Here is a 23,537-nt window from a genome sequence, read left to right as displayed (position 1 = left end):
GGGCCCTCTCGGCAAATATTGGGGTCCTCAAACGAAAACAAAGGCTCGCGAGTTTTCGCGGCCAGGAACTAGGGTTTACGGGCCGCGGCGTCCTCCCTCTTCCGAAGGCGGCGGAGCGCATGGCCGGAGCGGAAGGGTCGCCGACGGCGCGGGCTGGGGCGGAGATGGACATTGAATTCTCGGTCGGGAGCTGGGGCCCCAGCTTCGAGTTCGCGTTCGACGCGGAGAACTTCTCTGACAAGTTGCTGCGGATAGAGGTCGTCGCCAGCGGCGACGTCGCCGGAGCTCGCGACCCCGTGGAGGAAGGTGCGTCGCCCCTTCTCCCCCGCTGTTGGGTAATCCATGGAGTTTCCTTTTGTAATTAAATTATTATATGCCTTGATCGAAAAATTAAATTCTATGCTGCTTGATGCGATTGGGATATTAATTCTGTGGGGAATTTCGTGGTTCGTTCGTGACGCATGCTTGGGCTTATTTTGTTTTCCACGGGGAATTGGCCGAGGGAAATCCGTTAGTTCTGAGCCCGAGCTGGATGGTGTGGCGTGGATGTAATAGTTACTGACATTGGAAACTGATCTCCTCAGAATCAGTAATATAAAATCCATTGAGACAATGCAGTGTAGTAGCAAAATATGATCCTTCATACAACTGGGGTAGGTGCGCCCAACAGCTCAGCTATCCTCTATAAAAAAAAAAAACAGCTCAGCTATCCTATCTCCACACGAGAGGTGTATAACCATTTTACAACTTACATGTTCCATGTTCAGCATTCAAGATAAATATTTGTCTGCCATTTTCCTTGTTGACCTCTGTTTTTTTTTTTTTGTGTGTGTGCGCGCGCGCGGAAATATTAAGCTTATTATTAGTCTTGTTCATAATCGCATTTTAAGTAGCACAAATACATGTGTATGCTAATCAATTTTGGTACTGGCACATTATTCTGATCAAAAGTAGCCCTTGGTTGCTTGTTTTTAAAGTATGGGTAAAATGCCCACAGGCCACGACATGCTGATCAAAGTGCAGTGGCACTACTCTGCTGTATGGCTCTATGCTTTTCAATTAATTTTTGGCTCCAATCCGAAAACACATATATTTATTTGACGTGAAGGTTAAATCAACAATTTAATCTTATCATATGGCATGTAGACGTATATCCAGACTCCAGACCACATCGCCCACAATCTCGTCCAGCCCAATTACTGCCACTTTGCCCACATACCTCTACACCTCACGGCCAAGCACCATCCCACATGATCTTGCGCTGCCGCTACAACTAAGATAAAGTGCTGCTGATGCTACCTTGGTTGGCCTCTCTTGCTAGATGTCTCCTCCAAAGAAGTTTGGGAGGTTACAGTCAATATCCGATCGACCAGGTCGCATGCCCTGGTTTTCTTCTATTCATGCACAGTCTAGTGTCGCCTCATCCGAGTCCAGTGTCAAGTTTGTCCATGTCTCTGGCAGAGCATTCAAAGAAATGAGCGTAGTTAATTCTTAATGATGGCATCAGTATGTGATGTTGGTGTGGGTTATGGCAGAGTGGTTCATTCAATTGCAACCTTTCATTCTTACTTGAACATTTTGTACAAAATTCTGTTGCATTCTTGGGGTAAGATTTATGATTACTTTACTGATTGAGCTACAAGCTTGCGTAGTTCCCTGGATTGAGCTAAGTGTATTTTCCTGATGTTATTTTAATCATTTTACCAAATTGCTGAAGATTAAATAAATGAATCTGCACCCATATTAGAACAGAGAGTTCCAAGTATTTTTGACAGCAGAGAACTTGGGTAGTGATTCTACTCTTTAGGACTTCCTTTCCACGTTTCTCCTTTATTTCACAGTCTAATATTTGAGGTTTGACCAGTTTTACATGTAAAGACAATGTATGTCAACTCAGCGATTCTTGCTGCAAGAAGTCCTTTCTTTCTCAAGGTAATTCTTGGAGCCTTCTTAAATACCTTTGTCGTATAATTAGCTCACCCTTTTTAATTAGATTTGTTCTTATGGCAAGATGTAACAATGATGAGCAGAGTGGGTCGTAAAATCCCACTCTACTCACCATTGTTAAGGTTATTATTAGTCTGGTTGATAATCCCTTACTTTAAGTACTCCCTCCGCCCCAACATGCCCTTGGTTACGTGTTTCCCAGTAGTGCAATATACCCACAAGCCACACTATGCTGATAAAATTCCACCCCCTCCCCATACCCTTACTCTTTTAGCTATTGACTTGCTTCTCCTACAGTACTACAACATGATTGACTGAATGGAGTATACTGAGTGCTTCTATGATTTTCGACTAATTATTGCACAATCTGAAAGCACATACTGTTAATAAACGTGAAGGTTAAACCAAGAACTTAATCTTATCAGAGGGCTTGTAGATTAAGTTCTTGGTTTAACCTTCACGTTTATTAACAGTATGTGCTTTCAGATTGTGCTCACCCCTATCACTGCCACTCTGCCCACATACCTCACAGTCAGCACCGTCACACTTGAACCTCCGCTGCCACTGCAACTAAGCTAAAGTGATGCAGACACAATCTTGGGTGGTCTCTCTTGCTGGATGTCTCGTCCAAAGAAGTTGGGGAGGCTGCAGCCAATGTCAGAATGACCAGGTTGCATGCCCCTTGATTTCTTCCCATTCGCACACAGTCTAGTGTTACCTCATCCGAGTCCAGCGTCATGATTGTCCATGTCTTCAGCAGAGCATTCAGAGGAATGAAAGGCTAAGAGGAACGAGGATTAATAATTCTTAATGATGGCATCAGTATGTGATGTTGGTGGGGCTGTGGCTGAGTGGTTCATTTAATCACAACCTTTCACTCTTGAATGTGTATATGCAAAATTCTATAGGATTCTTAGGGTATCATTTATGATTACTTGCTCATTGAGGTACAAGCTTGGGTAGATCCCTGGATGCATCTAAGTAAGTGTTGGATTTTCTTGATGTTATTTTAATCATTTTACGAAGTTGCTGAAGATTAATTAAATGAATATGTACCCATTATAGAACAGAGGGTTCCAAGTATTTTTGACAGCAGAGAACCTGTCTAGTGATTCTACTCTGTACTACTTCCTTTCCACGTCTCTCCTTTATTTCTTAGTCTGATCTTGGTATTTTCGGCCAGTTTTACAAGTAAAGACGATGTATATCAACTCAGCGGTTCTTGCTGCAAGAAGTCCTTTCTTTCTCAAGGTAATTCTTAGAGCCTTCTTAAATACATTTGTTTTATGATCAGTTCATGCTTTCTAATAAGATTTGTGCTTCTTAGCTTTTCTCAAATGGCATGAAAGAATCTGATCAGACACATCCAACGCTTAGGATTGCTGATTCAGGTAATGTGAAATGCAACATCTTCCTCTTGTAATGGATTCTAATTTACTACTGTAGATGTGTTACTATTTCTATGTTTTCAAATAAGAACATGATTAGATTTAATAATGAAATGGCTAGTTTCTTCTTCTCTTTAATTTTACCTACCAAATGTATATTTTGTCAATCTTTACGGACATCTCTCCTGAATATAGAATGACAGTAGCACCCTTAAATAGCCATCTACACTCCAAAAAGGCTTTCCTTTTTTTATGAGGTTTATTGAACTGTTTCCTTAATCCTTCTTCCTTTTTGTTTTCATTCTACTTTAAACAGATGAAAATGCCCTTATGGAGCTTTTAAGCTTTATATACAGTGGAAAGCTAACAACAACTGAGCCCACCTTTCTACTTGACATCTTGATGGCTGCGGACAAATTTCAAGTCATATCCTGCATGAGGCATTGTGCTCACAAGTTTGCCTTTGACAACAGAATCTGCACTGCTGTACCTAGATCACCCATGCTCTATGTCAATGGCAGCTGAAGTTCAGCTCTTGAAAGGCGCCGCCAAGGAATACCTCGTTAACAAATACAAGGATTACAATAAGTAGGTGATCTCCATTGGATGGAGCCATCTTTTCTTTCCAGCTTAGAGAGAAGTGCTGACATTCATGTATGAGGTGTACTAAAGGCTTGGTCTGCCTTATTTCAGGTTCCAACACGAAGTGATGAACTTTTCTCTGGCTGGGATCGAAGCCATACTCTCAAGTACTGACCTGCATGTGCAATCTGAAGATTTCTTATACTACCTCTTGGTCAAGTGGGCCCGTGTGCGGTACCCAGAATTGGAGGAAAGGCGTAAGATCTTGAGTTCCCATTTACTTCCACTGGTTCGCTTCAGTCATATGACCTACAAGGCATTTCAGAGTATCCTAACTTGTGCTGATAATGACATAGACCATGAGCATGTAACTAAGCTCATCACTGGGGTACTTCTGTGCAAAGCCTATCCTGCACACAAGCCAGGTGCTCTTGCAGCGTGTGCAACCTCTTGTTTGCCAGTTGCAGAGCGAGCTTACAAGTATAGACATATGAAAGTGGTTGCGTTTGATAAACCCTGCCCACAGGTTATAGCTTACATGGATCTGAAGCGTGAGGAATGCTCTCTAAAACAGATATTCTCGTACCCATTCCATGTTGCAGGTCAGGGTTTTATTCTTATGGCAAGATGTAACAAGGATGAGCAGAGTGACTTGTACAGATTTGGCCTCTTCTTATGTATTGATCCGGTGCTCAAGGGCTCAAGGTCTGTGACAGTAGAATATGAGTTTGCAGCAAGGACAAGACCACGACAGTTTGTGAGCAAGTTCAGTGCTACTGACACCTTCACTGATGGGGTGTTAGTTGGATGCGACAATATCTTTTTGGTTCCATGGTCGACGTTCATGGCCGATGATGACCTCTTCATCGATGGTGTGCTGCATCTCAGAGTTGATTTGACGGTGGTGGAGCAGACAGAACTGCAAACTTGATATCTTACTCAGCATCAACCAGGAGATCCGCCAAAAGAGGAAGAGAAGGCATGGTTTGTCAGCAGATTGTTCATGGGGAAACTACTGCTGCAGTCCAAATGTGTTGTTTCTTCATGACCCTGTTCTTGTTATAGCCAAGATGTTGTGGGGCGTTTTCTGGTGCGTAATGCTTCATTTGTCTGATGAGAGTTGTAACAGGATAGCAGTAGTTGGGAGCGTTCTGCTGTACATCTATCTGATGTTCCTTTTGTTGGATATAAGCAAGGGGTTTCAATTTGTAGCGAACCGTTTGCAGCTGGGTCTTCGTGTGATCTATGGACCTGGTGAATGCAACGTTTTTCTGTTCTGCTAAACGTAGCTATCAACGTGATCTGTCTATGCCCGCTCTATTAACTATTATGAAGTAAACTTCTTTTGATGTTCTCTTCCTGGAGATACCTTTTTGTGTACGTCTGATGTTCCTTTTGTTGGATGGGCAAAGGGTTTAAATTTCAAGCGTGTCAATTTTCTCTTCTTTTCTTATCTTTCGAACCCAACTAATGTTCTCTGCTGCTGCTATCTTTTTTTTTAAACGAGGGCAAAAGCTTTGCCCATTCATTGATTAAGAAAGGAGTTTACAAGAAAGTAAAAGGTTCGAATAAAAATATTACAATTACTCTCGCGGCATCAAATGACTCAAACTCTTAGCACCGGCTACGACCCAAAGGTTTGCTTCTTTTATAATCCTATCAAATATGACTTACGGCGTAGCACGCTTGCTGCTGCTATCTTTGGTTACATCGGCGACAATTCAGCTGGTCACGCCGCCGTCCTCTGTTTCACGCCGCCATAGAATTTGCAGGCAATGCAACCAAGCACAAGAAAGTAAGCAGACGTGACTGTAATTCATCAATTATCTATGGTCCGTCCTCTGTTTCGCGCCGCCATAGGGTTTGCAGGCAACGCAACCAAGCACAAGAAAGTAAGCAGACGTGACTGTAATTCATCAATTATCTATGGTCCGTCCTCTGTTTCGCGCCGCCATAGGGTTTGCAGGCAACGCAACCAAGCACAAGAAAGTAAGCAGACGTGACTGTAATTCATCAATTTTCTAGGGTCTTCTCAGCAAATATTCGGTTCCTGGACCCAAAAAAGGGCTCGCGGGTTTTGGCAAAATTGAGATTCGACCGCCGTCTCGCTTTCTTCCCTTACAAGCAGCCGCGGCCGGGAGCTAGGGTTTACGGGCCGCGGCGTCTCCCCTCTTCCGGCGGCGGCGGAGCTCATGGCCGACGACGACGGGTCTACGATGGCGGCGGCGGGGGCGGAGACGGACATTGAATTCTCGCTCGGGGGCTGGGGGCCCAGCTTCGAGTTCGCGTTCAACGCGGAGAACTTCTCCGACAAGGTGCTGCGGGTACAGGTCGTCGCCAGCGGCGACGTCGACGGAGCGCGCCATCCCGTGGAGGAAGGTGCGTCGAGTACGATTTTTTTTTTTGTTTTGTTTGTAAAACCGCGATCCATCTGCGGTGCCTCAGCTTATTTCGTTTCTTCAAGTATCTCAAGTCGATCCTATGTTATGGTAGTCTTTAGGGCGACATGGAATCCATGTACTTTTGGCTAGTTTGGTGTCCACGTGAATTCTCGCCTGGCCAGGAGCGTCCTTGGGAGTAGCCTAGTATCTGTTTGGTTGCTGTCCTGGAAAAAGCCTGGAATAGCCTGGCCCGGAGTAGAATGGAGCCAGGTTAGCCTGGCCCGGCGTTGCAATTCGATCGCCTGGTGACCAACTTAGGCTGCCTGGGAAGCTAATTACCAAATGTATAGTCTCCTTAGATAGGCTCATGGGCTTAAATTGTAGTCCTAATAATTCCCCAGGCCAGGCCACCAACCAAACTCCCTTCCGTCTAGCTGCCTGGCCAGGCAACAAATATACACAATATTCAAGTTCAGGCCAGGCAATGCTTTTGCCCAGGCATCCAGCCGTGAACACGAACCAAACTAGCTCTTTTGTGCATGAGCTCGTGTGGTCTACATGTAATGGTAATCTGACATTTGAAAGATGTGCCTGCCCAATGGAACTTGGACTTACCGAGGAGTAGTTAATTAGCAGATTATGCATTGCCTGTTCATCAAATATTCCAACTGTTATATCGAGTAGAGTACTGCCACCCCCGCTGTTTGGTAATCCTGGGATTTTCCTTTTGTAATTTAATTATATGCTTTTTTGACGCGATTGGGATGTTAATTCTGTGGGGAATTTCGCGGTTCGTTTGTGACGCGTGCTTGGGCTTATTTTGTTTTCCACGGGGATGTGGTAGAGGGAAACCCGTTAGTTCTGAGCCCGAGGTGGTGTGGTTGTGTGGATGTAATAGTTCTGACATTGGAAATTGATCTCCTCTGAATCAGTATCATAAAATCCATTGAGACAATGCAGTGTAGTAGCAAAATATGATCTTTCATACAACTGGAGTAGGTGCCCAACAACTCTAGAGCTATCCTGTCTCGTCACGATAGGTGTATAACCATTTTACAACTTACATGTTCCATTTTCAGCATTCAAGAGGTCTGCCATTTTCCTTGTGGACCTCTGTTTTTTTTTGTGTGTGTGTGCGAAATATTAAGGTTATTATTAGTCTTGTTCATAATCGCATTTTAAGTAGCACAAATAGATGTGTATGCTAATCAATTGGTACTGGCACATTATTCTGATCAAAAGTAGCCCTTGGTTGCTAGTTTTCAAAGTATTGGTAAGATGCCCACAGGCCACGGCATGCTGATCAAAGCGCAGTGGCACTACTCTGCTGTATGGCTCTATGCTTTTCAATTAATTTTTGGCTCCAATCCAAAAACACATATATTTATTTGACGTGAAGGTTAAATCATCAATTTAATCTTATCAGATGGCCTGTAGACGTATATCCAGACTCCAGACCACATTGCCCACAGTCTCGTCCACCCCAATCACTGCCACTTTGCACCCATACCTCTACACCTCACGGCCAAGAACCATCCCACGTGATCTTGCGCTGCCGCTACAACTAAGATAAAGTGCTACTGATGCTACCTTGGTTGGCCTCTCTTGCTAGATGTCTCCTCCAAAGAAGTTTGGGAGGTTACAGTCAATATCCGATCGACCAGGTTGCATGCCCTGGTTTTCTTCTATTCATTCACAATCTAGTGTCGCCTCATCCGAGTCCAGTGTCAAGTTTGTCCATGTCTCTGGCAGAGCATTCAAAGAAATGAGCGTTGTTAATTCTTAATGATGGCATCATTATGTGATGTTGGTGTGGGTTATGGCGGAGTGGTTCATTCAATTGCAACCTTTCATTCTTACTTGAACACATTTTGTACAAAATTCTGTTGCATTCTTGGGGTAAGATTTATGATTACTTTACTGATTGAGCTACAAGCTTGCGTAGTTCCCTGGATTGAGTAAGTGTATTTTCCTGATGTTATTTTAATCATTTTACCAAATTGCTGAAGATTAAATAAATGAATCTGCACACATATTAGAACAGAGAGTGCCAAGTATTTTTGACAGCAGAGAACTTGGGTAGTGATTCTACTCTTTAGCACTTCCTTTCCACGTTTCTCCTTTATTTCAGTCTAATCTTTGAGGTTTTACCAGTTTTACATGTCAAGACAATGTATGTCAACTCAGCGATTCTTGCTGCAAGAAGTCCTTTCTTTCTCAAGGTAATTCTTGGAGCCTTCTTAAATACCTTTGTCGTATAATTAGCTCACCCTTTTTAATAAGATTTGTGCTTCTTAGCTTTTCTCAAATGGCATGAAAGAATCAGATCAGACACATCGAACGCTTACGATTGCTGATTCAGGTAATGTGATGATTCAAATGTAAAATTCTTCCTCTTATAATGGATTCTAATTTACTGTTGTAGTTGTGTTACTATTTCTATGTTTTTCAAATAAGAACATGATTATATATAACAAAGAAAATATCTATATTTCTGGGTATCTGACACTCTAATTTTCCCCCTGTGCAATGAAATGGCTAGTTTCTTTTTCTCTTTAATTTTACCTACCAAATGTATATTTTGTCAGTCTTTATGGACATCTCTCCTGAATATAGAATGACAGTACCACCCTTAAATAGCCATCTACACTCCAAAAAGGCTTTCCTTTTTTTTATGAGGTTCATTGAACTGTTTCCTTAATCCTTCTTCCTTTTTGTTTTCATTCTACTTGAAACAGATGAAAATGCCCTTATGGAGCTTTTGAGCTTTATATACAGTGGAAAACTAACAACAACTGAGCCCACCTTTCTGCTTGACATCTTGATGGCTGCGGACAAATTTCAAGTCATATCCTGCATGAGGCATTGCTATCAGTTGCTCACAAGTTTGCCTTTGACAACAGAATCTGCACTGCTGTACCTAGATCACCCATGCTCTATGTCAATGGCAGCCGAAGTTCAGCTTTTGAAAGGTGCTGCCCAGGAATTCCTTGCCAACAAATACAAGGATTACAATATGTAGGTGATCCCCATTGGATGCAGCCATCTTTTCTTTCCTCCGTAGAGAGAAGTGCGAACATTCATGTATTATATGTACTCAAGGCTTGGTTTGTCTTATTTCAGGTTCGAACAGGAAGTGATGAACATTTCTCTGTCTGGGATCGAAGCCATACTTTCAAGTAGTGACCTACGTGTGGAATATGAAGATCAGTTATACTACCTTTTGCTCAAGTGGGCTCGTGAGCGATACCCGGAATTGGAAGAAAGACGGAAGATCTTGAGTTCTCATTTGCTTCCACTTGTTCGCTTCAGTCATATGACTTATGGGGCACTTCAGAATATCCTAATATGTACTGATAATGACATAGACCATGAGCAAGTAACTAAGCTTATCACTGGGGTGCTTATGTGCAAAGCTTATCCAGCACACAGGCCAGGTGCTCTTGCAGCATGTGAAACCTCCTGTTTGCTATATGCAGAGCGAGCTTACAAGCGCAAACACCTGAAATTGGTTGCGTTCGATCAACCCTGCCCACAGGTTATTGCTTACATGGACCTGAAGCATGAGGAATGCTCCCAACTCTCCCCGTCACAATATATATTATCACTCCCATTCCATGTTGCAGGTCAGGGTTTTGTTTTTATGGCAAGATGTAGCATGGATCAGAGTGGGTTGGGCAGATTTGGCCTATTCTTATATATCGATCCGAAGCTGAAGCGCTCAACCTGTGTGTCAGTAAAGTACGAGTTTGCTGCAAGGAAAAGACCGTATGGGCAATTTGTTAGTATGGTCAATTCTAGCTATACCTTCACTGATAGGTTTTCAGTTGGACATGGTGATCTCTTTTCGGTTCCATGGTTGACATTCATGGCTGACAACAGCCTCTTCATTGATGGTGTCCTGCGTCTCAGAGTTGATTTGACGGTGGTTGGGCAGACGGAGCCGCAAACGTGATATCTTCTCACTCAGCAAAGTTAGGTTTATGGCTTGCTTGTGACCCTTGCCTAGCATGGCTTGTGAGGCCCCCCAAGAAGAGGAAGAAAAGGGCATGGTTTCATCAGCAGATTGTTTGTACATTAGCCACTGCCAACCAAATGTGTTGCTTCTTCATGACTCTCTTCCTGTTGTAGCCAAGATATGGTCGTTACCTTTTGGTACTTTGTCCTTCAAAGTTGTAACAGGATAGCAGCAGCAGCTGGGAGTGTTTTTGGTACGTCTGTCTGCTGTTCCTTTTCTTACATGCAAGGGTTTTTAAATTTCTAGCGTTCAGCTTGCAGCTGGGTTGTGCTATCTTGGAGTGCCTGGTTTGAGCTATAGACCTGGAGATGCATGCCAATTGGCTCTCTTTTTTTTTTCTGTTGTACCCAACTGTTAAAGAGATCTGTCTATACAGCTGCTATCTTTTTGTTGTTCTTTTTTCTTTGAAATACTCTGTTTCTGTATGCATCACCAAGGAAATAAAGCCTTTCCATTGTAAAAAAACTGATCATTTCAATTTCCTATTTTGGCATGATGTTGATGCTAGATGGTGCCAGCGAAGCGGTAGCTCGGACCGCCATGACGGTTGCCTGGTCGACCATGGCGATCTTTCGGTACATTGTTGGCAACAATTCAGCTGGTCGCTGCGTCCTCAGTTTCGCTCGCGTAGGATGTGGGCACAACCAACCACAAGAAAAAAAGTTAAATATTTTCATGTCTATGTCTTCGGCTCATTTGTATTCCTGGTCTTTTCACGCAAAGTAACTCCGTTGTTATTTGTCCACTTTGCAGGGGTCTAACGGTGAACATTGAAAGCTCATGGGTTTTCAAAAAGTTGTGACTAATCGATTACCGTTTCGCCTCCTTCCCAAGCTGTTCCTTTTGTTTCTTCAAGTAGCTGGCGTATATTATTTCGTCAAGTAGCTCTCTACATGTACTATCTGACAGTTGAAAGATGTGCCTGCTGAATGGAACTCAAATTCATTTAGGAAAAGTAATTAACTAGCAGATTATACAGTGCCTGCACATCAGATCTGCCAACTGTTGTGTTTCCGAATATGATGAGAAGATGAAAATATTACTTTATCAAATTTGTTATTGAATTAATTGGCGTGTATTTGGAACTATGGATATATTTGGCGAGGATGGAGGGGCTCCTAAATCTTTAGAACTCCCCATTCTCCACAACCATGTTCCCTGTTCCCTGTTCAACATTTAAGAATTTAATGTTGACATTAGTCTGCCTTTTCCTTTGTTCACCTCTGTTCTTTCTGTCTGTTGAAAGATTTAATGTTATCATTAGCTTGCTTGATGATTGCTCACTTTTAACTTTTTATGTAGTACAATTACCTGATGTGTAAAGGCAAACTTGGTACCGGCACTATTAGCTGATCAAAGGTTAACATTACTCTTCATTTTCCTTTGTTCACCTCTGTTCTTTCTGTCTGTTGAAACATTTAAGGTTATCAGTAGCTTGCTTGATGTGTGCTTATTTTTAAGTAGTACAACTACCTGATGTATACATGTAAACTTGGTACTAGCACAATGTGTAAAGGTAGGCTTTAGTTGCTTCTTTCTCAATGCTGGTTACATGGCAACTCTCGCATTCGCACAGTCCCACAATGTCTTAGTTAACCCCTTGTTTCCTTTTTTGGTCATTTGACGTGTTAAAATATGCTGCTAAATGATACTCTGCATTAAATACACTAATTAATTAACTAAATAATATTGTACCAAATTCTGGTAGGACGATCCTTGGGGCTTGAGGGACCATTTATGATTACTTAACTGAGTGAGGTACACATGGTTTTTGAGTCGCTGTATAGTCGCTGAATATTCGTTGTATAGTCGCCGAATCGTTTTCCAAAAATCACGGCGACTCGCGACTATACAGCGACTTATGGCGACTATACATCGTTTTTCGTCGACTATACATGAGTCGCAGCCTCAGGCGACTCACTTTTGAGTCACGACTCAAAATCCATGGAGGTACAAGCATATGGCTCTGTTGTTGGATGTAGCTGAGTGAACGCATACAATTTATTTTCGTGATTTTAGTTAATCATTATTACTGTATTGCTGAAGAGTAATTGAATGAATTTGCACCCATAGAACGGTGCTCCAAATATATTTTTTAACAGCAAAGAACTTGTCTAGTGATGATTCTCTGTACTTTTTACTTCTTTTTTTCCATGTTTCTCTTTTATTTATCTGATCTTGATCTTGGTATTTTACAGTTGATGTGGGACAAAGTATCGAATCTTCCTCAGCCATGGTAGATACCACTGCTGCGAGTAAAGACAATTTATATCAGTTTAGCTATTCTTGCTGCAAGAAGTCCTTTCTTTCTCAAGGTAGACCTTCTGATATGTTTTTAGAATACATTTATTCTCAATTACTATTCATGCTTTCTGATAAGCTTCATATCTCTTAGCCTTTCTCAAATGGCATGAAAGAATCTAATCAGACAACCGTTTCCTTAATTCTTTTATGCCTTTTTGTTTTCATTCTACTAGGAACAGAGGAAAATGCCGTGATGGAACTTTTAAGCTTTATGTACAATGGAAAGTTGACAAGTGCTGAGCCTGCTCTTCTGCTCGACATCTTGATGGATGCTGATAAATTTGAGGTTCTTTCTTGCATGAGGCTTTGCAGTCAGTTGTGTTGGATATTTTGGTGATCTAGGCTGCTCTCCTAGGTCAGATCTTTTTGGGTTGCTACAGTAGGACGGTGCTACAGTAGGCCGGTGCTACAGTAGGGCGGTGCTACAGTAAATGGCCACCTATCCTTATGTGTTGTCTTGATCGGAGACATCGATTTTGATCCAACGGTGCTGGTTCCCCTAGTGCATAGTGCTAAACATATATAAAGGGGTCAAATGACCCTAGAAGAGTGGAGAACACACGGCTGCTCTCAGAGCTCTCTCTCTCACTCTCTCTCTCACACAAATTAAGCCACCGATCAGGCTAGCACTAAAGCACTGGGAAGAACCTAGCACAAATTGCTCCATCCTGGTGTGAGCAATTAAACAAGAGGAGGCATGGCATCAACTTCAGACCAAGGTATTTCTGATCTTATTCTTTTGTGGCTCAAACTAGAGCTAGTTGATCCTGCTGGATCCTACAATGGTATCAGAGCATCTAGCTCTTAAGTTTGAGCCCTCTTATGTTAAGATTTATACTTGATTTATCAAGCCAAAATCAAGATCAGGGGCATATGCACATACCCATGTGTTTATATGTTGTCACCAAGTCAAGACATATGCCCAAGTTGCTTCTGTGAAAGAATTTTATGCTTATGTTTAAAGGCTGTTCTTCCTGGTTATCAATTATGTTTTAAGTTTAAGCCCTGTTTTCTTAAGTAACAGCCCTAAAAGTTCTAAAGTGAATCTAGGGTTTTTTCTCGGTTTTAAGCATATATGAAGGGGATTAAAGCAGATTCTTGTAAATCTTCAAATTCCCCAATTCCCAGAAACCCTAGAGTTAAAATCCCTTATGATTCTCCTCTGAAATCAAGTTGTGGTTTCGGCTTAAGCATGATTCTTTAAAGGGGAATGAATAAATAATGATGAATTTAAGCACTTCTTCCCAATTCCGAAACCCTAGATTACGAAATTCCCCAAATTTAAAGGAACCCTAACCCTAATTCAAGATCAAGATCAAGGCGGACTTTACCTTATGGGCCTCGTCGTCGTCGCTGGCCACGGCGGCATCGGAGCCATCTTCTTATGTTGGAAGGTGTGCTCGGACTCGAACCCGAGCAGCCTTGCTGTCCGCTGAACTGGCCGGTGGCTGCTGCTCTCCCCGCGCGCTCGACGCCGTTGGAGACCAGCTGCTGTGCCGGTTCCTGGCGAAGGAAGCTGTCGCCGTCGCGGGGACGCCCACACGCGCACGCTTGCCTCGCACAGGGGCGCCGCCCAGAGCCGCTCGACGGAGCTGCGCGCTGGCCAAAGCTGCACGCAACTCCGGCGAGAGGGCCTGGTTGACGCCGAAGCCTTTTCCCCGTCGCGCGGTGCTCGCCGTCTTCGCTATTGCAGCGGCGTCGCCACTGCTGTCGGGAGAGGAGAGCAGGAAAGAAAGGTAAATGGGCTAGGGTTTCGTGGGGAGCCGGGCGGCGACGACGCGCTGGTTTTGATCCAGCCGGGGTCATTCCTGGCCATCCGATTGCATCCGACGGCTCGGGTGGTCCTGGCGTTGCAAATGGGCTGTGGCCCAAGAGGGGATCAGGGGGAGCAAATACTGGGCTGGGCCAATTTTGGCCCAGCTCAGCAGGATTATTATGCTATTAAAAAAAAAAGTTTATGGATCCTCAAATAAAGTGTGGTTTTATGCCTTGTCATTCTGACCAAAGTTGTTTGACGGGCATTTTAACTGCAAAATTCTTTTATTGGTCTGTTTCACTTCTGGCCAAAGCTGATGTGAACCGGGTCGGTAAAAGAAAATAATGAATGAAGATCATTAATGTGTGGCTTTTATTTATCAATTTGGCCAAAGCTAATTGATGAATATTTGTCCACAAAATTTTGTTGTTCATTTTCATCTCTGGCCAAAGCTGATTTGAATTTGATCAATAAAATTTAATGATGATTATGATGATGCTTACTAAAGCATTTTGAATTTTTCTTTTGCAGCAACTAATGTCTCTAATATTGCTGGAATGCTAAATGGCATCGAACAGCTAAATGGCAGCAATTATGTCACGTGGAAGGAGAAGCTTGAGATCACTATGGCCTTACTCAATATTGATTATGCTCTCCTTAATGATCCTCCTGAGGTGCCTAAAGAAAATAATGAAAATTATGAAGCCTTCAAGAAGGAATATGACATTATTAAGACTAAGTGGGATGACTCTAATCGCAAGTGCCTTATGATGATAAAGGGCTCCATTACACAGAGTATGAGGGGAGCCCTTCCTGATTGTGAGACAGCAAAAGGGTACTTTGCAAAAATTGAGCATCAATTTAAAGGGTCTTCTAAAGTTTATGCAACAAGTCTTATTAGAAGGCTAATTGATGAAAAATATGATCCCACTGGAAGTCTTCGAGAGCATATTATGAAAAAGTGCAACATGGCCGCCAAACTAAAGACAATGGAGATGGAAATCTCTAATGGTTTCCTCGTCCATTTTATTATGTCATCTTTGCCTCCCCAATTTGATCCATTTATGATCAACTATAATGCGATGGATGTTAAATGGGAGATTGATGAAATGATGGCGCGATGTGTGCAAGAAGAAGAAAGGCTTAAGGCTGACAGAATTGATCATGTTAATCAGTTTGGTCATTCACAAAAGAAGAAGTATAGAAAATTTGTGAATGAATATGTGAAGCCCAAGCCTTATAAGTTCAAGGAAAAAGGCCAATCCTCAAAAGGTTCACAGCAAAAGAAGCCAGAAAAAGCGCCTAATGCTGAAGGAAATAATTCCAATGCTTGCCACTTTTGTGGAAAAGGTGGGCATAGGCGAAAGGATTGTTTTGGCTTCAAGAGATGGCTCAAAGAAAGAGGTACCGACACTATTACTGTTGTTGAAGAATCCCTTTATGTTAATTATGCCACCAATACTTGGTGGATTGATTCAGGTGCAACAATTCATGTTGTAAATTCGTTGCAGGGATTCAATATGAGGAAGACCCTAAAAAGAGGGGAAAGAACAATTAGAGTTGCTAATGGTGTTGAAGCTTATGCCGAGGCGATTGGAGACTTCACTCTTACACTTCATGGCGGTTTTAAGCTTCAGCTAAATAATGTTCTTTATGTACCCTCGATGAAACGGAATTTAGTTTCCGTCTCATGTTTAGATGATGATAGTTATGAGTGTCACTTTGGGAATAAGCAGTGTATAATTATGTATGACAATAATAATGTTGGCCTTGCACATTGTCGACACGACAAACTTTATGTAATTTCCCTTTGTGATGATATAAATAATGTGGGTTCTACCTCAAATATAAATGTCGGTACCAAACGCAAACGTAATGATAATGAGACTTCTTCGAAATTATGGCACTATCGTTTAGGCCATATTTCGAGGGGGAGGATTGAGCGTCTCATTAAAGATCAAGTTCTTCCTTCTCTTGATTTTTCGGATGCGGATGTTGATCATTGTATCGACTGTATCAAAGGAAAATATGCCAAGAAAATTAAGAAAGGTGCAAACCGAAGCACGAGAGTTTTGGAATTAATTCATACGGATATATGTGGTCCGTTTAATGTGAGATCGGTGGACGGTTATAATTCATTCATAACGTTCACTGATGATTTCTCCCGTTATGGATATATTTATCAAATCAAAGAAAAATCAGAGGCATTAGACAAGTTCAAGATTTTCAAAGCTGAGGTTGAAAATCAATGTAATAAAAGAATTAAAGTTGTAAGATCTGATCGTGGTGGTGAATACTACGGCAGACATGCAACTTATGGTCAAATTCCTGGACCATTTGCAAAATTCTTACAGGAAAATGGCATTGCCGCCCAATACTCAGCACCGGGTGAACCTCAGCAAAACGGGGTGGCTGAAAGGAGAAACCGCACACTTATGGATATGGTGCGGAGTATGTTAAGCCACTCCACTTTACCGGTGAATTTATGGATGGAAGCCCTTAAAACAGCAGCACATATTCTTAACAGGGTCCCCAGTAAATCGGTGCCCAAAACACCGTATGAATTATGGACTGGGAAAAAGCCAACCCTGAATTATTTTCATGTATGGGGCTGTCCTGCTGAAGCAAGGATTTTTAATCCGGTTATGGGAAAATTAGACCCCAAGACAGTCAGTTGCCATTTTATTGGTTATCCTGACAAATCTAAAGCATATCGATTTTATTGTCCAAATCAGACAACGAAATTTGTTGAATCAAGACACGCTGTGTTCTTGGAAAGTGATATGATGAGGGGGAGCATGACTCCCAGAGAAATAGTCTTGGAGGAAAAACAGGAATATGTCCCGATGCCTGTAATCCAAGAGCCAGTGTTTCCAGTACATACTGAAATTGCACCTCAAGTTTCAGCTCCTGTAGCTGATGGTGCTCACATAACTGGACAACAAAAGGACCAAGAACAGCAATTACGAGTGTATTCAAGAAGGCAACGTGCTGCTAATGCAACACCCGCCGATACACCGGCGATCGTTCCGGATGTCACATCTAATGATGCTCTTATTGAAAATAATCAGCAGTCTCAAACTGTTATTAATGTGCCGAATAATGAGCCTCTTAGAAGGTCACAAATGGGCTAGAAAGCCTGCTATTCCTGATGATTATCTCACCTACATGAGTGAGGATACAAATGAGCCAGTGTTGGATAATGATCCCACCTCATTTAAGGAGGCTATGGAAAGTGAATATTCGTCTAAATGGCTCGATGCTATGAAAGATGAAATGAAGTCCATGAGCACTAATGATGTATGGGACTTAGTAGAAATCCCTGAAGGAGCCAAAACAGTTGGATGCAAATGGGTCTATAAGACCAAACGTGACTCCAAGGGTGATATCGAAAGGTTTAAAGCAAGGCTTGTGGCAAAAGGATTCACTCAAAGAGAAGGGATTGATTATAATGAAACTTTTTCACCCGTCTCTTCGAAGGATTCATTCAGAATAATTATGGCACTCGTGGCTCATTATGATTTAGAGCTACATCAGATGGATGTCAAAACGGCATTTCTAAATGGTGACTTACATGAAGATGTATACATGGCACAACCGGAAGGTTTTGTTATGGAAGAAAATAAACATTTAGGATGTCATCTGAAGAAATCCATCTATGGTTTGAAACAAGCATCAAGAGAGTGGTATCTCAAATTTGATCAAGTCATAAAGAAATTTGGTTTTAAGGAAAATAAGAAGGACAATTGTGTTTATGTTAAGTTCAAGGGGAGTAATTATATCTTCCTGATATTATATGTTGATGACATACTCTTGGCCAGCAGTGATAAAAATATGTTGATGGAGACCAAGAGATTCCTGTCTTCAAAGTTCGATATGAAAGATCTCGGTGAAGCAACTTATGTTTTAGGAATTGAAATTCACCGGGATAGATCCAGAGGGATCTTGGGGCTATCTCAGAGAGCATATATTGAAAAGGTACTGAAAAAGTACAATATGTATAAGTGCTCAGCCTCGCCTGCTCCTATTGTTAAGGGCGATAAATTTGGGACTTTCCAATGCCCAAGAAATAATTTTGAATCTGCGCAGATGAAGTCAATTCCTTATGCCTCAATTGTTGGGAGTATTATGTATGCACAAGTGTGCACTCGCCCTGATTTAGCTTTTGTGACCGGGATGCTTGGCAGATATCAGTCCAATCCAGGTCTGGAATTCTGGATCACTGGAAGGCTGCTAAAAAGGTCTTGCGTTATTTGCAAGGTACTAAAGGCCTCATGCTTACTTATGAGAAATCTGATAATCTCGAAATAGTGGGTTATTCAGATGCTGATTTTGCGGGGTGTGTTGATACTAAGAAATCCACATCAGGTTATATCTTCACCCTTGCAAAAGGAGCTATATCATGGAAAAGCTCGAAGCAAACTGTTACTGCATCGTCGACAATGCAGGCAGAATTTGTAGCATGTTATGAGGCAACCGGGCAGGCGGTATGGTTGAAGAATTTTATCCCGGCACTAAGAGTGATTGACAGCATTTCCAGGCCTCTCACTCTATACTGCGATAATCAACCCGCAGTGATCTATGCGAGTAACAACAAGTCAAGTGCAGCTGGCAAATTTATTGACCTTAAGTATCTTGTTGTGAAAGATAGAATCCAGGATCAAACAATAGATATCAAGTACATTAGTACTAAATTTATGTTAGCGGATCCGCTCACGAAAGGCTTACCACCCAGCGTATTTAGAGAGCATGTTGCCGGCATGGGTTTGGTTGAAAGCTTTTAATCCTGGAGAAGTTGGAACTATTATGGCACCATCTCCCCAAAAGGGGCTCATTTTGAGATCGGATGGGAACCATAGTCACTTGGTTTAGCAGTACTTAATTGACTGTTGTAACCTATTGTCTTGGTGTACCATTTTATCAAAAGATGAGTCTGTAATGTTTATGATGTTTATGTAAAGAATTATGTAAATTAAGTTAATATATGATGTGAATAAAGTTTATGGAGCTCATAAATTAAAGAGGTTCATTTTGATATCAAGTAATGTGCTATAGTCACTAGATTAAATGGTACCTAACAGACCATTATAATCTTTTCGTCCTAGTGCATTATTTTGTTAAAAAAAATGAGCTTATAATGATCAGCCTTACGATCAAGGGGGAGAATGTTGGATATTTTGGTGATCTAGGCTGCTCTCCTAGGTCAGATCTTTTTGGGTTGCTACAGTAGGACGGTGCTACAGTAGGCCGGTGCTACAGTAGGGCGGTGCTACAGTAAATGGCCACCTATCCTTATGTGTTGTCTTGATCGGAGACATCGATTTTGATCCAACGGTGCTGGTTCCCCTAGTGCATAGTGCTAAACATATATAAAGGGGTCAAATGACCCTAGAAGAGTGGAGAACACACGGCTGCTCTCAGAGCTCTCTCTCTCACTCTCTCTCTCACACAAATTAAGCCACCGATCAGGCTAGCACTAAAGCACTGGGAAGAACCTAGCACAAATTGCTCCATCCTGGTGTGAGCAATTAAACAAGAGGAGGCATGGCATCAACTTCAGACCAAGGTATTTCTGATCTTATTCTTTTGTGGCTCAAACTAGAGCTAGTTGATCCTGCTGGATCCTACAAGTTGCTCGCAAGGTTGGCTATGACCACAGAATCTGCGCTCTCTACCTAGATTACCCATGCTCCATTTCAGTGTCTGCTGATATTCAGCCTTTGACAGATGCCGCCAAGGAATTCCTTGCCAACCAATACAATGATTTAGCTGAGTGAGTCACTCCTGATGGATCCATCTATTATTTTCTTTCCTTAGATAATGAAAGTTTTGTACAATGAAAGTTTTGTATTTGCATTCTTGGTTAAGTGGGTTTGTGCGCAATACCCAAAACGGAAGGATAGGCGTAAGATATTTAGTTCTCGCTTACTTCCTTTGGTGCGCTTCAGGCAGATGAGCGGGACTGAACTACGGAAGATGCTAACATGCTTCAATATTAATATAGACCACGATGATGTAATCAAGCATATCACCGAGGTACTTGTACAGACTTGACCCATCATGGCAGCAAAGCAATCCCGCAGCTGATTCAACAACCTCTTTGCAATCGGCAGAGCGAGCGTATTTGTACAAACCTGTGAAAGTGGATGTGTTCAATCAACTTTGCCCACAAGTTATAGTTTACATGGATCTAAGGTGTGATGAGTGCTCCCAACCCTTCCCATCAGGAAATAATTGCTTGTTCATGTTCCATCTTGCAGGGCAGCCTTTCTTTCTCCTGGCATGCTGTCAAATGGACCAGCTGAGTAACTACTGCAGCTTTGGCCTCTTGTTGGGAACTGCATTGAGTCAAACAACCCAACATCTTTGACAATAGATCTTGAGTTTGCTGCAAGGATAAAATCTTCAGGAAAATTTGTGAGCAAATTCGAGGGCAAGTATACCTTCACCAGGAGGGATGTGACGGCCTCTTCATCAATGGCGTGCTGCATCTGAGAGCCGATTTGACGGTGGTCCAGCAGCCTGAGGAGTTAGAGACTTGATGGTGTCTCACTCAGAAGAGAAGAGATACCTGGTATCGCAAATCATCACTTAGTATCGCACTCATCCTGTGTTACGGTCCTGCGTGCTGCATCAGCCGCTTGTGTGGGATCCTGTTGGTTGCCTGGAAATGTGGCCCGTTTTTGGTTAGTTTATTCTTCTGCCTATGTGGTCTCTCCAAACGCTTTGGCTCCTGTACGATGTAAAGAATTGACCTAGGATATCTCATCTTCATGCTGTACTTGACTCCTTGATCGCCTTGACTCATGTTAACCTGACTTTATGCCACCTATGCTCTACCTGAATTCTGAATATGCATCCAGTTTTTCGTTTATCTTCTTGTCTAGTTGATCATAGCTATCAGTGGAATCAAGATGTACATGCTTTATTTTCATCATGCTGTGTTCCTTAATGTTTCTTTGCTTGGGTGTCATGTGATACAATCTGAAAACTTTCCGTCTATAGAAATGCATTGGATCAACTAGACTTGGCTCTATAGATATGCTGTGCTTTCGAACCGCACAAGCATGAGGTACGAAAAGGTACGTGTCATGCAGGCAAAGCTGAATCTTTCGCTCTGTCATCAATCATTCCGTCCAACAATTAGAAGAACAAAAAGGGGGTATATCTGGCCCATTGCCAAAAAAAAACCGTCTTTAAATATGCGTGTGGGATTTTTCAAAATAACAAATACATTCCAGGTCTTTGCAAAATATCTAAGCAACCAAACCCAAATCATTTGGACGTTCGTAAGCAATATAGGAAATGACAACTTAATTTTTTGAACAACATATTATTTCTTCTAGAATGAATAATCTGGCTTTTAGTAACAGCAGATCGTTCCATTCGCGAAGCATTTGGCTTTTCAATACAAAAGTACAATCTGTCAACTATTTTTCAGAAACCTTATCCTAGCACCTACACGTGGCTCTCTTACTAACTACTCCCTCCGTGCATTAATATAAAATGTTTTAAACATATTTAAAGTAGACTAGATAAAAATCAAGAGTAAGTCTACATACTAAAAATAGACTAGATACACCCAAAAGCAAGTGAACCTTCAAAAAACCAAAATGTCTTGTAAAACTAGACGGAGGGAGTAGTTCTGTTCAAGCCAAACTGCCTTGAAGACATTACATATAGAAAAGGCACAAGTCAAAAGCATGAATCACCTACTAGCAGGATGTCGTGTGCATCTATGGCCTGACCAAAGGAGAAAATGATAGCACGCAAAGCAAATGAAGAATGTGTACTATGGAAGAAAAATCGATCAGGTTATTTAAGGCCTCCTAACATTGCTTTAGTCAAATAGCTGACAAAATTATTCAGAGTTTCATAGTACGATTGCAGGCACATTCAAATTTTACAGACTATTTGGACAGCAGGTCCTCATGCCTGATACCATTATACAAGACTTTGAAAGCATCTTATAAGCAAGAGAAGTCTGTCATCACATAGTTATTATCACACATTCAATTACCAATTGTGAAGGCAAACACAAGCAGTTGGATAGTGTCATGCTGAAAGTCTGAAAAATCACAAACTCACAAATCTACAAAATGATCAGAAGCACGATTTAATCCAGAACATGCATTAAGCACACGTTTTCGGTTAGAATCATCACAAATTTAATTACCAATCATCAAAAACAAAAATGCTTCATCCCCTAACAAGTTCAGAAATTAGCCCTACAAAGATTGAGCATCAGCAGGTTCAGTGGTAGTGGAAGAAAGGCGGGTGACCGTCAACAGCATCTGTGTCCTGCAACGGGAGAATGTCTGGATGTAGAAGGAGGCTTTCTTGGATTGTCTTCAACGAGAAGTAGACGCCGTCTTCGCCAGTATACAGGATGTGCGGGCACTGCATCATATCACTTCGGTCCCGGGCGACGGCGAACACGCCTTGGCTGAGGGCAGCTTCCACCGGCAGACCGATGCGGTACTGGCGGCTCCAGAGGCTGGTGTCGTCGTCTCGGACCCAGACATCGACGGCTCCTGTCGGGGAGATGAAGGTCATAGCGAGGTGCTCGTGCAACACAAACAGCTGGGCGCCCATGCCGACGGGGAAGCGCTCGCCGTCCACTTGGATGGTTGGAGGAGGAATCAAGCGGAAGGCCTCGGCGACCGTGTTGAAGATGAGTATGCCGCGGATGCCCTGGGCGGCCTGCGGCAGCCAGCACAGGTAGACGAGGAAGTGGACGGGCGGGATCACGTAAGAAGGAGCAATGCCGTTGGCCAGCACAAGATCAAGGCCGATCCCCGGGCCTGCGACCGGACGACCGATGTACCTCGCCGCCGCGTGCGCGTCCACTCTGAAGATCCAGTAGACGCAATCATGCTCCGGGCCGTCGTCGTACAGCACGTAGCAGCCAGTACCTGCCTCGTCGTCGTAGACGCCGGTCGCGTAGAAGCCGATGATGCGGTGGTTGACGTGGAGCGGCGGGAGGCGTGCCCAGCGGCGCGTGCAAGGGTTGCAGGCGTAGAGCTTGTAGCCGAAGGAGAGGAGGAGGATGCCGGCGCAGGAGCCGTGGATATGCAACTCCCCGTGGTGCAAGGGAAAGCGGAAGACCGGTCGTGGTAGGAGCACGTCGTCGAGCACGTCGAGGGCGCAGAGGCGCCAGC

At 42.7% G+C, this 23,537-nt stretch overlaps 2 protein-coding genes and 1 pseudogene across 4 annotated transcripts; all 3 read left to right on the top strand.

Annotated features, from left to right (window-relative positions):
- The first annotated feature begins 1,894 nt into the window (after positions 1–1,894).
- On the top strand, positions 1,895–5,201 carry LOC139830451 (BTB/POZ domain-containing protein POB1-like; annotated as a pseudogene).
- An 818-nt stretch (positions 5,202–6,019) lies between these two features.
- Positions 6,020–12,933, top strand: LOC127291956 (BTB/POZ domain-containing protein POB1). 3 transcript variants are annotated; one of them, XR_011742398.1, is made up of 9 exons: positions 6,020–6,296; positions 8,453–8,520; positions 8,597–8,660; positions 9,037–9,316; positions 9,422–10,509; positions 10,825–10,978; positions 11,070–11,675; positions 12,515–12,631; positions 12,794–12,933. XR_011742398.1 is itself a non-coding variant. In XM_071818500.1 (5 exons), exons 1-5 carry the CDS (start codon positions 6,110–6,112, stop codon positions 10,251–10,253), a joined length of 1,431 nt encoding a protein of 476 aa, XP_071674601.1. In that variant the 5' UTR covers positions 6,020–6,109; the 3' UTR covers positions 10,254–10,651. The 3 variants fall into 3 exon arrangements, 1 of the variants encoding a protein (XP_071674601.1); XR_011742397.1 differs by having other exon boundaries at positions 10,825–11,675; XM_071818500.1 differs by lacking the exons at positions 10,825–10,978; positions 11,070–11,675; positions 12,515–12,631; positions 12,794–12,933 and having other exon boundaries at positions 9,422–10,651.
- Positions 12,934–12,980: 47 nt separating this feature from the next.
- On the top strand, positions 12,981–16,144 carry LOC139830450 (uncharacterized). The gene is made up of 3 exons (XM_071818501.1): positions 12,981–13,339; positions 14,908–15,780; positions 15,888–16,144. Exons 1-3 carry the CDS (start codon positions 13,318–13,320, stop codon positions 15,932–15,934), a joined length of 942 nt encoding a protein of 313 aa, XP_071674602.1. The 5' UTR covers positions 12,981–13,317; the 3' UTR covers positions 15,935–16,144.
- The last annotated feature ends 7,393 nt before the right edge of the window (positions 16,145–23,537 follow it).

This window comes from Lolium perenne, chromosome 4 (genome assembly GCF_019359855.2).
Source record: "Lolium perenne isolate Kyuss_39 chromosome 4, Kyuss_2.0, whole genome shotgun sequence".
In the NCBI taxonomy this organism is placed as follows: domain Eukaryota; kingdom Viridiplantae; phylum Streptophyta; class Magnoliopsida; order Poales; family Poaceae; genus Lolium; species Lolium perenne.
The sequence above is the reverse complement of the archived record's forward strand: the minus strand, read 5'-3'. Positions and strand labels throughout refer to the sequence as shown.